The sequence below is a fragment of the Oryza sativa genome, chromosome 9, assembly GCF_034140825.1.
Source record: "Oryza sativa Japonica Group chromosome 9, ASM3414082v1".
Taxonomy (NCBI): Eukaryota; Viridiplantae; Streptophyta; class Magnoliopsida; order Poales; family Poaceae; genus Oryza; species Oryza sativa.
In genome coordinates, this window is record NC_089043.1 from 23,080,074 (window position 1) to 23,094,701 (window position 14,628).

Below are 14,628 nucleotides of genomic sequence, written 5' to 3' on the forward strand. Positions count from 1 at the left end.
TAATAGTGTTGATCAAATGGGGAATTTCAAAATGTACTTAGAAGACTGTAGAGTTTACTCCTTCTCTATTCAATGAAATTGGTGGCTCGCTGATTCGTTTAAAAAAATGTACTCAAAAGAAATAATGAACCCTCTGAGTAAATAAGTATAGTTGATCGGTTTTAATACTTCTCGCGTCATTCTTGGTCTCGTTTTAATAACATTTACTTCAGCAAAACATCACGCACAAGTTATTTCCATTATCTTGAAAATGAAAAGAAAAGGAAGACTTTGATGCCACATGAAACAATATATGATTCTTGTAAAATTATCAGGCATGTCCCAAACAAGGCATTGAGTAGAATAACAACCATATCTCAGAACAAACAGAATTAAAGATCTTATCTAACCCACTAAAAAGTATATCCATCAACCTATAGGTGGCCACCTTGTGAGCTAAGCTGAATTCCCCAAATCACATCAGCCACTGTTCAGGGGCACATTCACTGGTTCCAATTGCATTGTCCTCACGCTAACCCGACAATACCGTCTCTGTTCATGCCACCACTAATTAATCTCGTACAAAACAAACCCTAATCAATTCAATCGTCTCCCCGATCAAAATTTTTACACGATCAAAATTTTTAAAGATCTCGATCGAATCTCAGACTGATTTGGGGCGCAGGCAGAACGTGCAGGAACACTGAGATGTACACCTAAAAGCCCTGCATGCACTGAGCACAAACAGCTTAGTTAGTACCCTCTCCGTCCATAAACAAAAGCATTTCTACCTATGCACAACTATATAGCAAGAAATACTTATATTTAGGAGCAGGGGAGTACAACTAGGATTCATAGTTTCGACATAAACAAGCTGAAAACCGTGGAATTTTAAGGTTTCAACGCAGGATAAAAGCATATTTTGATGCAATTTCCAAATGTTTTTTTAATAAATTCAAAACTGAACTGCTACTTTCGAGCAAAATTTAGTCAAAATTTGTCAAATTCATAGAGTCGGGATCCGACCGTCCGTCGGAAAGATAAACCTGGGTACAACTCAAAAGCTATATCTCCAACTTGCTGCCACTGTGGCCAGGCTAGCTGGTTGGCCAGCTCTCACTTGGCCCTTTTCTTGGGCACACTGATCGATCCATCTGTGACAACTCTGTACCGAGTGACTGTGTGTGTATGCATGCCATTTATATGGATCTGTGATGATATGATCCCTCTGATCCATCACACAAATGTTAGTGAAAATATAGTGAAATAAATAAACAAACAGCACTCCCTGCACTGTTGCACCCTTTTGGACACTTTCCATGTGCCATGACTCATGGCCAACTTTTGGTTGCATTCTTGCATGACATGTAGTACATGTACCAAAGATTCCTGATCACGAATTTGCATGAGATGGATGGGAGTTACAAGTTGAGCTTAATCCTGAATTATTTTAATCCTTTGGGCATGGTGTGTTTTTCCCATTCTGACCCTTGTGAGGGCACTATATATAGCCCTCCACCTCAGTGCAAAGCTCCACACACACAAACTGAGCTGGACACTTGATCAGTTTAGCTCTCTTGCTCCTCTAGCTGACCACTCTACTATACACACACATATATACTTTTTTCTTGGTGTATTAGTAAGCACACCTCATCGACATCAATGGCCACCGTAGAGGTAATTAATTAGCTCGTTGATCTGCTTGTTAATCATCATTGAAAATGGTTAATTATTGATTAGGCTAGGAAAATATGTGAAAATTATGTGATCTTGTTGATTGATCATCGTGTTGTGCTGATCTCGTCGCGCGGATCGATGTGTAGGTTGAGACCCCGACCACCGTGCTGGCCGAGGAGGCGCCAGTGGAGGCGACGCCGGCGGCCGCCGCCGCCGAGGTGGAGGCGCCGAAGGAGGAGACGCCGGCGGCGCCGGCCGAGGCTGTGGCCGAGGAGGCGGCGCCCGCCGAGGCCGAGGTGGCGGAGACCAAGGAGGCGGAGCCAGCTGCGGCCGAGCCGGCGGCGGAGGAGGTGAAGGAGGCCGAGCCCGAGCCGGCCGAGCCGGAGGCCGAGCCTGCCAAGGAGGAGGTGGCGCCAGAGCCCGCCGCCGCCGCCGAGGCGGAGGCCAAGGAGGCCGAGCCGGCGGCGCAGGTGGCCGAGGAGGTGAAGGAGGAGGAGGCGGCGCCGGCGCCGGCCGCCGAGGAGGTGAAGGTGGAGGAGGCGGCGCCGGTCGCGGAGCCGGAGGCCGAGAAGGCCAGCGAGTGAGTGCATGCCGGGGAAGGCTGGCTCGCCGTCGTCGTACACCGTGGAGTACATGCATGGCCCGCGCGCGCCGCCGCCGCCGGCGACTCGCCGGAGTTGTACGTACGTGTGCGTGTAGCGAGTGATGAGTTGAGTGAGCTGGAGTGGTAGTACTCGACTCCGTAGGTGTGTGTGGGTACGCGTGACGTGGGGCTAAATAAAAGAGTTTGTCATCGAGGGCGGTGGGGCCCAGCGTCAGTGACGCGGTGCCCCTCTCTGGCCCCCACATGCCTCCGTCGTCGCAGGCGTTGTTTGTCGGTCTTTTGTGCTTTTTTTTTTTCGTGTTTGATTGGTTTTCATCGTGTAATGGGTGCGTTTCTGAGAGTACATTGTCTGTCTCTATGTGTGTGCGATCTCAGCCGTTCATGGCCGTGTGCCAACCATTTCTCGCCGTCGGTGAACCTACCGTCTTGTGTGTTGTTGTTTTGATCGGTTCGTCGTGTATATATGGGTGTGTCACGTTCTGAGAGTACATTATCACTGTGCTTTGTGTGCCCGATCTCATCCGTTGATGTGCATGTGTCAATCATTTCTCGCCGTCGGTGAACCTACCGAAATGTCGAAAGCGAAGCGACCAGCAATGGTGGCAGTGTATGCGTATGATATCTTAAGATAAATCGAGCTCCATAAATACTTCATGTTTAGGTCTCTTTTTAAACACGGGATTGAAAAAAATAGAGAAATAGGAAGGATAAGCTCAAAACATACAAGAATGATTGTTTGAGTAGACAACATGAAAAATGCATTAATCGGATAAGAGACATGTTGAAGCTTCTTTAAACTTTTCTCCAAAGTCTTAGGATATCCTACGAATTTCAATGAAAATGATTGGGAAATAAACGACTTCCTACTTTTTTTATATAGGATTGAAATCCAAAAAATCCTATGATTTTCTCCACATATAAAAATGGGCCTTATTTGAAATATGGGAATTTTATTGGGTTTTCACAAGAATAGCTCATTTCCGGGTTCATGAATCAAAGGGGCCCTTGATCGTGAACCCTACTCCTTCCGTCCAAAAGGAATTAAATTCTAGCTTTGGGCATACCTATAGTTAGGAGTTGATTTACTTTAGTACGGTGGAGTACCTATTTAAGGATGGCATCATGATGTTTGTACATTAATCCCATGCAATCAGCTCTTGCTCTGTGATAAGCTAAGGTGATCAATGCAAGTGTTTTTTTTTTAGGGGGAAATGCAGGAGCTCTGCCAATTTCATTGAGGATAGAAATGATTCAGATTCACCTCTCAAAGGTTCCACAGAAGAAATCACAGGGGGATCAATGCAAGTGTCATGTCAGAATTATGAGGCAATTGCGTCATATCAAAACTATTCGGCATTTGTGTTTCAGCGCTGCCAAGTAACTGCATTTCATTGGTTGTACAAAATGTTGAAGAGGGGAGGAAGATGAGTGAAATCAAAATGAATCAGAGGATAGATGATTAGAGTGCAGCAATGATCTCTCCATCGGCGGCTCGCAAAGGTGGAGAAACTGTAGGTGCAACCGTGCACAAGCATCCCGTGGAAATTTGCCAGAGTTTCAGCGGGATTTGGTATGGAATTTCTCTCACAGATGCAAAACATTTGAAAGGTGTGAATACACATCAACTAGGCATCCGATTCCACCGGGTGTAGTTGTCAACATATAATTGTGATTCATATACCAAAGACATCGTTGGAATCCATATGTTCAGGCAGAGTATGGTCCATATCACTTGTCAGCTGCTGAGACACCGGTTTCTGGCTGATTCCCAGAAAATTTCTGCTGCCTGCTGGTACTAAACAGCAAAGCATATCCGAGTTTTAACTTCACATTAGCAGAGTCGCATACCTTCAAAGTTTCAGTGACCGATTTTGTCCAGATTCACAAACAGATGATCACTTTAACTCTACTCGACTCTATGCAGAATTTCAGCTCCACCAGGAACACCAAGCCACATGGCTACTACACGTTGCAATTACCTTTATGACATGGTTTAAGCCTTAACTGGCTTCCAGAGCTTGTGAGCATAGCACGATGCAAATGCTCCCACCACACTTCTCCAGAAAGTATATGAAAAATGGAAGCCTGGTTCAAAAGAGGGAGAATGAAAGGAACCTGCTCTCTTCTGATTATGCCTAACTAGATTAAATGGCCCAGAACACTTTAAATATGTACAAAACAAACAAAAGATAGCCTATTGCTTTTAATTTCTAGCTTCAATTGAGGCAGGTAAATCGACACTAACTTGGGTATGTACAGAATTTACCATATTGGATTACCATAAGGGCGGCATCTACCATGTGCCAAAGCTACAGCTCACATGCTCTTGTGTGATCTTCTGCAGCTGGTTTCTCGTCACTTTCAAGGATGGATAAGCAGGCAGGCAGAGCCGGTAAAAGCAGGTATGTGACGATGGGAGACGGTCAGCTGACTCAGATACCTTATATATGTACAGTTTTGAGGCCAGCCCACCAAAACCATCTGAGGGTAAATATTTAACTGAAGTCCAAAAGAACAGCAGCTGCCTCTGTTGCTCAATTGACAAGCTCTCAACAGCCTGCAGTGTGAATAAACAAGTTTTCTTAATTCTTATCAAGCATACACCAAATCAATCGGAAACACACAATGGTTATGCTAGATAAGTGTATGGTTATGCTAGATAAGTCTACAAAGTAAGTTTCTATTGAAATTCTAGAAAAGTGCATGCAAGATTTAAGGAGCGTATTTGATTTTATGTCAGGGTGTGTTTAGTTCACACCAAAATTGGAAGTTTGATTGAAATTGGAATGATGTGACGGAAAAGTTGGAAGTTTATGTTTGTAGGAAAGTTTTGATGTGATGGAAGTTGGAAGTTTGAAGAAAAAGTTGGGAACTAAACCAGGCCTCAGTGTAAAAACGATGACAAAGTGCAATAGTTGCCACTATACTTTATTACCTACTCATTCCACTGTATTTAATATGCTACTCCATAGCTAATATTGGCAGCAGCACAAGCTCTGGGTTATGGAACCCCAGATTGATGCGGAACTAAGTTAAGAAAATTGTTTCATTGTTCTCAGCATTTCACACAAAGGAGCAACAACAATTGTATCAAGTAACAGAAGTTCCATGAAATTGGAAAGAGTGGTTGTTGTACAGCTCCTAGAAGATAAAATAATATTGGTGCTGTAAGGTAGAGAAAAACCCACGTCTATGGTTAACTGAGACTTGACAGAAAACCCAGCATAGGATATCATCGATTGACCTCAACTTATAGGTATACAACAGCGCCGGACCAGTAAAGTGAAAGAAAAAAAAAACACAAACAGTTGTCATCAAAACAGTGACAAATACAAGGATCACGTTGAAACAGCTTCAATGTTAAAACACCAAAGAGACAAACAAGATTTAACCTTAGTTTCATTTACTTTTCAGAAAGTAATAACATTTTTTATTCCATTTGATGCCTACAGGTTCAAATTTCAAGATATGGCATTTGTGAACAAAAAAGACCATAATAAGACTCCACATGATCCCACAATATAACCTGAACAAGACTACAGGACAAAGTGGCTTAATATTTTTGGCGCCGTTTGAAATCTTACAGGTTAAGGTTTCAGAATCTGTTGAGATTGTGAACAGAAAAACATGAAAATGATATGGCCCACATTCAAACTCCTTATTGGTCTTCAATGATAATAGCAGCATTTTCCCCCATAAGTCTAACATGCATTCAAAGCCCTCATTTCTTACAATGAGCAAAGTAATCAAATAATATCATGATATAAAACTGATGAAGAAAAAATCATGGTTGAATGCATTTGTACAATGTTACATGGCATACCTTCCAGAACCAGATAATCTGGCGATCTTTTTCTTTGTAGCCGTTATATTGAGTATGTAATTTCCAATCTTCCAGATTTATAGTTTTGTTGCTTCCCCCTAGCATTCCGTCGAAGTCTTCTAGATCCAAAAACTCAAAAAATACTTTCTGGAGTTCCGGATCAACTAGAATGTCACTAAATCCGCGCACGAAATGGGTTAACTGAACTGATATGGAATCCACGAAGGTACTCTTAATAAGAAGGTCAATATAAAGCTCTCTGTTCCTGATATTTACATGGAGATCCTTCCCTCCTGAGCAAAGCTCAATAGTCCTTCGAGACCCTAATTCATGAACATCTCGGGAAAATGTTAGTTCAAGACCATCAACAACAGCAGCATCCATCTCTAAAATTCTTTTACAGCTTGCATACATGACAGGGTCTGCAGCAGAAATATCTTCCAATTTAATACTTCTCCCAGCAAGATGCAAGAATAATGTGCGGTCCAATGTGATCCCTACTTGAACTCTATGCATCAATGCTAATCCAATTATTCGTCCTGAAAATATGAAGTATTTCAGGTGCAGTGGATCCACAGCAGATGCTGCAACATACAATAAGCATAAAAAAATTAGAAGAGATTCAGACATTCAGTGAACATACTTGTAGACATCAGCTGTATCATGAATAATGAATATATAAGAATCAATTAAATATAATTAAGAAAAGTGAAAATGGCTCAAACAGCTACAGCTAGAATAAACTGCCAAGCTAAAAATTATGGTATTCTCATAGAACTTTTCAAGATAACATACTAATTGCATATTGTGCCAGCAAGGACTTATCCTCCTTTTTGCATGAAGCATGCCTCACTTTCAACCTAACAGTGTCACGTTACCTCTCTGGCCAAGCTTAGGCTTATCAAATAAGCCAGCTTTTATTTATCAGCTTGTAGACCAAAAGTTGGAAATTAGCATTTTCGTTAGCAGCATAAAATAGAAACTCATCTTAATATCTATGTACCTATTCCATTTGTCCCTTGTGCACATAAGAGACACATTGGGGAAGTCTATGGTTGTGCAGCTGTGTCACAGGCTCACTGCATTTCCCAGAGCTCCTTTAACAGTGTGACACAATTTCCAACAACTGCGGTGATACTTTTCATCTTGAAGGTTGTTCATCGGAACTTTCTGATCCAGTTGGCAAGGATGATATCCACAAAACTGTTAGCATAGCCTTGATATGTTGGACTGTTTGGAAAGTCTCAATGAGGAATGAGCATATATTGCAGCTGACCAACTAATGATTCACTATTTCTCATTCCATGCACGTTAAACTTCACTACAGACTTGCAATGGAAGGAAATCTACAAAGCAAAGTTTTCCACAGGTATGGTGAGTACCAACTTCCACATAGGTCTGGGCACCAACAGTCTACAGAGAAACAGCCATGACAATTCACACCACCAGAATGGGTGGTTCTCGATGCCCTGGCAGGAACTGCTCTGGTGTGTGGTTGGCTACTTATATAACTGGAGATTAGCAATGGTTGCTCAAACAAAATTTCTCCAGTCCACCAAAATTTGTGTGTATAATGTGCGGTGCCAATGACACATTGCATTCCAGATTACTAAGTGCCAGAACATACAAGTGGAAAACAGCTTGTCATAGCATCGTAGTATAAATTCGCAAATAAAAAGTGGCAGCATCTCATTAGTGCAGTATTGAACCAAGTTTTATCAAAAGAAAAAACAAAAAGAGGTGCTGAACCAAGTAGACAAGCAAAGGTAAGCCTTTACTAATACTAGGCCAACTTAAGTTCAAAAAGAAATACTAGCCAAGATATTTTGTTTTCTATTATACCATGCATGCCAATTACTGGATCCACCCTCAAGTCATCATTAGCTTATTCGATTCAGGATTTTTCTTTCAAGATGTATGATCATAGTGCCATAACATAAGAACAGGGTCTTAAGTGATAATTTAATACTGGGGATGAGGAAACTTACTTCCGTTCAAGAAGAACCTCTGTCGATCACTAGGACAAGGCGAGAAGAGAACTTGCTGCGGGCTGAAAAGAGCTTGACACACCATGCAGAACCATTCCCTCAGAACTCCAGGGCCTGTCGCTTCCTCATTCTTAAACTCCATAAATAGCCCACTGCGAAGCTCACTGGGTCTGGCCTGTATAATGTATTCAAAGGACTCGTCCAATAAGTGTTGCCGATCAATCAACATCTCATGAAGCTCCCCGTATTCATCCTTTCCCTCAGGTAGCATCATCAAGACTAAATTCCTTCTTGATTCAAAGCAAAGGAGGTCTTTATGCTTCACAAGCCAGTGGAGATGCTCATTCCTCTTGGAACAGCGCACGAGGGCATTGAGAGGATCTCTGTGTGCCAGCAACACAAGCCGTAGGTTATGTGCCAAATCCTCATAAATCATCGATATAAAATCTAGTTGTGTCAGCATGACCAGCATATGTGACCGGGCAACCCATCGAGATTGACTTATATTGACCCCTCTGTTCTCCGATGACAAGGACAGATCCATTTCCAACCTCTTCAAGCACTCATCCACCCTGTTCAATAAGTTCATTGACATTTCGTGCAACTTCCACACCCACGTGTCATTATGCCCACGCTCACTGTTATACAGATTCTTGGGCAATGGCCCCCCATTGGGAACCCAACGGAGTGCCTGCTGGCGCAGCACTTTAAAGAAATTTGAGAGGTCTTCAAGGTTTTTGGATGACACAGTCATATCCAGTGATGCAAGTTCGTCCATAACCACTCCCACTATTTCTTCAGCAAACGGAAGGACCTGCTCGATCAGCTTGGAAGGTGACTTGATGCAAGGGGGAAGCCCAGAAGGCAAGCTGAGCACTGTTGCAAGCATAGAACGGGATGATATATAGAGTTCATCCCTCTTGCCCACAGAAAAAGAGAGCAACCCGCAAAATTCAAGCAGCACCGGCGCCATGACCGGCAGCACGTCGGGTGGCAAGGCCGAAGGATCCATGGTGAGGAAGCATTTGATGGCGTTCTCCGCGTGATGGTGGGAGGCGGAGGAGGGATTAGCGGCGTAGAGGCGAACCAGCGCGAAGGGGGCGCCCGCCTGGCGGAAAATCTCGAGGTACTGCGCCGCGTGGTCCCCCGTGGGTTGGGCATCGAAGAGGGGGGAGTCGCGATCATGGCGCTGCCGCATGTTGGCTCGGTGCGCGCAGAGGATGAACTCCTTGACGAGCTCGTTGATGTTGGCGGCGGAGCTGGTGTGGGCGGGGTCGGACTTGGCGGCGGCGGCGGTGGAGGCGATGTAGGAAGCGAGCTGCCACGCGTCCGGGTAGGGGGTGGAGCGGAGGCGGGAGAGGAGGTGCAGCGTGGAGTCCGGCGGGAGGCGGAGGTCGGCGAGGGCGGTCTCCGGCGCGAGCTGCCTCCCGGCGTAGACGAGGCGGAGGTCGCGGCCGTACCCCCGGTCGGCGAGGTGCGCGAGCACGGCGCCCACGGTGTCCCCCCACGCCGCGTGCATCGACACGGTCCTCGAGTCGGTGGCCCGCACGAAGAAGTGGGCCCCGCAGGAGAAACCCCCCGCCGCGGAGGCGGAGGCGGACGCGGCGGCCGCCACAACCCCGAGGTATGACGAGGCCGAGGAGGATTCCGCCCCCACGGCGGCGGCGGCGGCGGCGGGGTCATCGGGGTGGCCCATCAGCACCTCTCGGGACACCGGGAGGAGGGCATGATCGGGCCCGTCGCGGCGGCGCTTGGAGGGTCGGCGGTGCTCGCAACCGAAGCCGTCGGCGTCGGACATGCTTAGATCGGGACCATCGCCGGGGCGGCGGGAGAATCGCGGCCGGAGTGAGAGGAGAGGGAGGGTTTAGGAGCGGAATTTGGGGGAAAACGAGGGGAAGGGGGACGAGGAGGTTGGGAGTGTGAAACAACCAAGGAGCTCACCTTGCCATTCTCTCCTTCGATTGCTTTTGCCGTTTTGTTTTTTTCTACCTTTTTTTTTTCTCTGGGGCGTTTTCTGCACGCTTTACCGCCGCGTGGGTTGGTTTGCCCCGCATCGCGTCGCGTCCAGCGGCGCCGTGTGTCGTCACCGGCTCACCGCCGCGCGCGCGCGAACCAGTCATCGGCTCGTTGCCCGCTGGATTCGTCGTGCTTTTTAATCCGTTGGCCCCTCACAGCATAGAGATTATTATTATTATCCTTCTGTAATCTAATCTGTGCTGGCATATACCATATACTCCCTGTTCCTAAATATAACTATTTATAGGTTTTAAGTATGGAAAAAGTACGAATTACCCTCCCGAACTATCACGGTCGTCCGAATTACCCCCTAAACCACAAAATCGGACATTCTTCACCCCCAACTATACAAACCAGATGAATTACCCCCCTCCCTCGACCCAATCCGCGGTAGTTTTGGTCTACGTGGCATACACGTGGCATCCCAGTCAGCATTTTTCTAATAAAAAAATGGTGGGACCTGCCTGTCATACTCTCCCACCTCTCTCTTCCCCACTTTCCTCTTAATCTCTCAATCTTTCCCTCTTCCTCTCAATCTCTCTCTGTATCAGATGTGGCCAGCGAGTTGGTGGCCGGCGCGGCGCACGGGGCGGCGACGGACGGCGGACGGCGGCTGCGGGCGCGGAGCACGAGGGCAGGCGGCGGACGGTGGACGGCGGCGGCGGGCGCGGAGCACTGGGGCGGGCGGCGGTATCGCGGCGATAGCCGAGCAGAGGCGACTACGGGCGCGACGCACAGGGGCAGGCGGCGGAACGGAGGTGACTGCGGAGGCAGCTGCGGGCGCGGGCGGCGGACGTGCCCGTGGCGCGCGTGGAGCTGGAGCTGCTCCCGGTGGTGCGCGAGGGCGACGGCGCTCTTCGCCCCCCCCTCCTTCCCCGCCGCCGCATCTAGCGCCGGCCACCAACTCGTCGTACATATGAGACAGAGAGAGATTGAGAGGAATAGGGGAAGAGAGAGAGATTGAGAGGAAAGTGGGGAAGAGAGACAGGTGGGAGAGTATGATAGGCGGGTTTCACTAATTTTTTATTAGAAAAACGCTGACTAGGATGCCACGTGTATGCCACGTAGACCAAAACCACCGCGGATTGAGTCGAGGGGGGTAATTCGTCCGGTTTGCATAGTTGGGGGTGAAGAATATCCGGTTTATGGTTCAGGGGGTAATTCGGACGACCGCGATAGTTCGGGAGGTAATTCATACTTTTTTGTTTAAGTATTATATTTCATTGATCCCATAACATAGCAACATATAATCGGATAGGTTGTTATATTATGATATGGGGGAGTAGTTATTAAAAAAATTATAATACCATATATTAAATGATAGATGGTTAAAAAATAAAAATATTGTTGAGATTATGGTACTGAGCAAAATTAAATGAGAGATTGTTAGTGACAAAAGTAATAATTTAGTATAATTTTATCGGAAATGTTTATAATTTGAAATGGAATGAGTGGCATCTCTCAATTTTGGATATTATTGTTTTCTTTCTCTAATATGGTGTGGTATCTCATACCATGTTACTCCCTCTATTTTATATTATAAGTCATTTGATTTTTTTCTTAATCTTAGTCAAAGTTTTACAAGTTTGACCAAGTTTATAAAAAAAATTAGCAACATCCACGATACCAAAGTAGTTTCATTAAATTTAATATTGGATATATTTTAATATTATGTTTGTTTTGTATTAGAAATATTGGTATATTTTTCTACAAACTTAATCAAATTTTAAAATGTTTGACTAAGAAAAAGGTAAAACGGTTTATAATATGAAACAGAGAGAGTAGTTTAATGAGATGCAATCCAAAGAAAATGAAATGATGGAAATGATATCTCAAAGTTTATCAACATAACGGCATTAAATTGATCCTAAATCGATCTTAGGAGATTACTTTTTTTTCGAGGAAGGATCTTAGAGCATCTCCAGCAATAGCTCCTATTTTACAGCCCCTAAAAATTTAATGGGGGCTTCCCCTATTTTCTAAATACCTAAAAAATACCTTTAACTCCAGCAGCAATCCCTTTTCTCGCCCTTTATTTCATTTCATCTTCTATTTTAACATATACTTTAAAGTACAAATCTATAGTTCTATACTCTACGCTACTCCTAGTATAAAACCATAATAATCCAACCATATTTAAATTCACAATTCAAATTCGATTCTTTTAAAAAAATAAAATGGAAATACAAATCCTAGTAGCACGTATTCATAGCTCGGGTGAAACGAGCTTCTGCTGTTGTGGCGCTTCCATGCATTTTCTCACATGTGTTGATTTTTCCCGTCTTCTCATCCACCAATAGACCAGCTACTTCTCTCACGAAGCAACAACCAAGCAAAGCAACAAAAAAAACTGCATAGCACATCGCATGTATCACTTTACCCATTCTTCTAAGTCCCACAATCGCAGCTGCTAGTGCTACCCTGCTACTACTTTCTCAATTTCGCAGCCTGCAACAACACTTGAATCATCCAGTGCCTCGACGCCATCGCATGACTCGGCCACTGGGCCATGTTTTTCATCGAGTTCAGGCAGAGGGTGCAGGCTAGAGGAGACTCCAGGTACAGCAGACGCGTCGGCCGGGAAGGAGCGTCGGGTAGAGGAATGCACCTGAGGGATGACACGGTAGGCAGGGAGGAGCCGCACCGGCCGGGGATGAGCACTGGGTAGGAGAGGTGCCGGCGGACCAAGACCACGTCGGGCGGCTCCCGCGCTTTTCCAACCGTGGATAGGGGCTGTGCAGTAGAGCCCCTGAGACTGGGGGCTAGGAAAGGTTATTTGGGTGCCTACCTAATTTAGGATCCTTGATAGGGGCTCTGCTGGATTGAGTTTTTTTAGTCTCAACACCCAAAATCTGTTTAGGGGTTATATTTAGTGTTTCTGCTGGAGATGCTGTTAGGAGATTTCTCTACGATATATTCCAGTGAGCATTTTTCGCTTGCTTGCCTCACATCAATCGCTAATCAAGTACATTTTGTCTCAAGGCATCAACCTAAACGGACCACATTTGTACGATTGAGCAAGTGACGAATTCCTGAAAGGACGGGTCCATTAACTGAAACCCCGTTGCCATCTTCTCGCCGTTTAAGAGAGAAAGGGGGTGGTGTGCTACGCGTTTATATGTTTTACCCGGAATGAGAGAGATCATTTCATATGTGAAAAGAACGCAGGTTAGTGCGATTTGGGTAGTGTCTCCCTTCATCGTTCACGGCGGTAGGTAAGGAGATACCTCGATGTGATGCCTTATCGATGGCTAAGAATATGTTTTTAGTTTTCGTCTCGTGTAGGACAGTCAAACTCGTTCATTAAAAAAAACAGTTGGTTCCCCATAGTGAAGGTTCTACCTAATAAGTCGTCTAACTTATCCGCTTACGTCATACGCCATAGAGCTGTATTTATGTTATATACAGTGTGAAAGGGGTCCCCTATATTATGATGTTGTTTAGTCGTCTGATTTTACTAAATAAGTTTTTCTTTTAAAAAGTTTTAGAGCTTCTAATCTACTTAAAAAATGTGTTTAGACCAAGATTGTAGGTAATTTCACAAGAATAAAATGTGATCTCGTAACAACATTTTTGTTGAATGGACGAAACGAAAACATATATTTGTACGAGTCCCTAATTAACTTCTAACTTGCTACTAGATAAAATAGGGCTACATCATATATTTATAGTATTGCGAAAGGCTTTACATCCTTAAGCAACAAATAAATTAATGCGTAAATGCTTCATATCGAAAGCTACAAATTTAACATTTCAACTTAATATTTTTAGCTAGCCTTTTACCATCGTGGTTTACAGGCCAGTAGCTTTTCAGCCGAAAAAAAGGTCAAAGATAAAGTTTTTGTTCTAATACATAAAAGCAAAAATAGAGAGAAAAGTCCACATTTAGTACTCGTTCAACTATAGCCTTGATTTTTTTTCACTTAAATACGAAGTCATCTCTTAACACTCAAAACCATTCATATTTTACCGTAGATCCTAAGCAAACGTGGTTTTTCCCGTAACGTGGTGCCACGGGGCATCCTAGCAATTTAAAATAAGATATGGGGAAAAGAAGGAATTGGGACAGGGTTGAAATGTAGATTGTAGTATTTCCTTCAATTTTTTTCTTACTATTTCTTTTTTTAATTATTTATCACTATGTTGATGTCCTCGTTACTAATCCATGTGGATTCAAAAAGCAGGAGTCATCAAAAAACCATCCAGGTATAGACACAAGGATGATATGTAGAAGATTTTGAGCGTTAATGAATCAAAAAGTGAACGATTTCATAGTTGAGAGACAACGATCAGACCAACACTATAATTGAGTAACTAAATATAAAATTTTCTAAAAGGGAAAACTCTGGAACCAAATAAAAACCAAACCAAGGGCCTGTTCATTTTGATGCCAAATAAAAAACTTTTGGCAACTTGCCAAAATTTTGGTAGGATTTCTTATATAGTTACCAAAATTTGACAGCAAACTAAATGTAGCCACTTTTTTTTTAACTTTACCAAAATTTGATAAGGTTGAAAATGGTTTCAAAGTGAACAGGCCC

General features: G+C 44.3%; 2 protein-coding genes across 3 annotated transcripts; one reads left to right on the top strand and one right to left on the bottom strand.

Moving 5' to 3' along the window:
- The first annotated feature begins 1,514 nt into the window (after positions 1 to 1,514).
- Positions 1,515 to 2,677, top strand: LOC4347415 (induced stolen tip protein TUB8). The gene is made up of 2 exons (XM_015756296.2): positions 1,515 to 1,656; positions 1,803 to 2,677. Exons 1-2 carry the CDS (start codon positions 1,642 to 1,644, stop codon positions 2,238 to 2,240), a joined length of 453 nt encoding a protein of 150 aa, XP_015611782.1. The 5' UTR covers positions 1,515 to 1,641; the 3' UTR covers positions 2,241 to 2,677.
- Positions 1,515 to 10,058, bottom strand: LOC4347416 (E3 ubiquitin-protein ligase UPL5). Of its 2 annotated transcripts, none has more exons than XM_015756291.3 (3): positions 8,072 to 10,058; positions 6,084 to 6,622; positions 1,515 to 4,817 (listed from the first exon to the last, which is right to left on the bottom strand). In XM_015756291.3, exons 1-3 carry the CDS (start codon positions 9,867 to 9,869, stop codon positions 4,554 to 4,556), a joined length of 2,601 nt encoding a protein of 866 aa, XP_015611777.2. In that variant the 5' UTR covers positions 9,870 to 10,058; the 3' UTR covers positions 1,515 to 4,553. The 2 variants fall into 2 exon arrangements, with proteins under 2 accessions (XP_015611777.2, XP_015611776.2); XM_015756290.3 differs by having other exon boundaries at positions 6,084 to 6,667.
- Positions 10,059 to 14,628: the final 4,570 nt, after the last annotated feature.

Excerpts from the sequence above, each read along its gene's own strand:
- LOC4347416 (XM_015756290.3), bottom strand. The coding sequence starts at position 9,869 with ATGTCCGACGCCGACGGCTTCGGTTGCGAGCACCGCCGACCCTCCAAG. Across the intron at positions 6,668-8,071 it reads GAGGTTCTTCTTGAACGGAA|CATCTGCTGTGGATCCACTG; the intron begins GTAAGTTTCCTC and ends TGTATGTTGCAG. Across the intron at positions 4,818-6,083 it reads AGATTATCTGGTTCTGGAAG|GCTGTTGAGAGCTTGTCAAT; the intron begins GTATGCCATGTA and ends TTCACACTGCAG.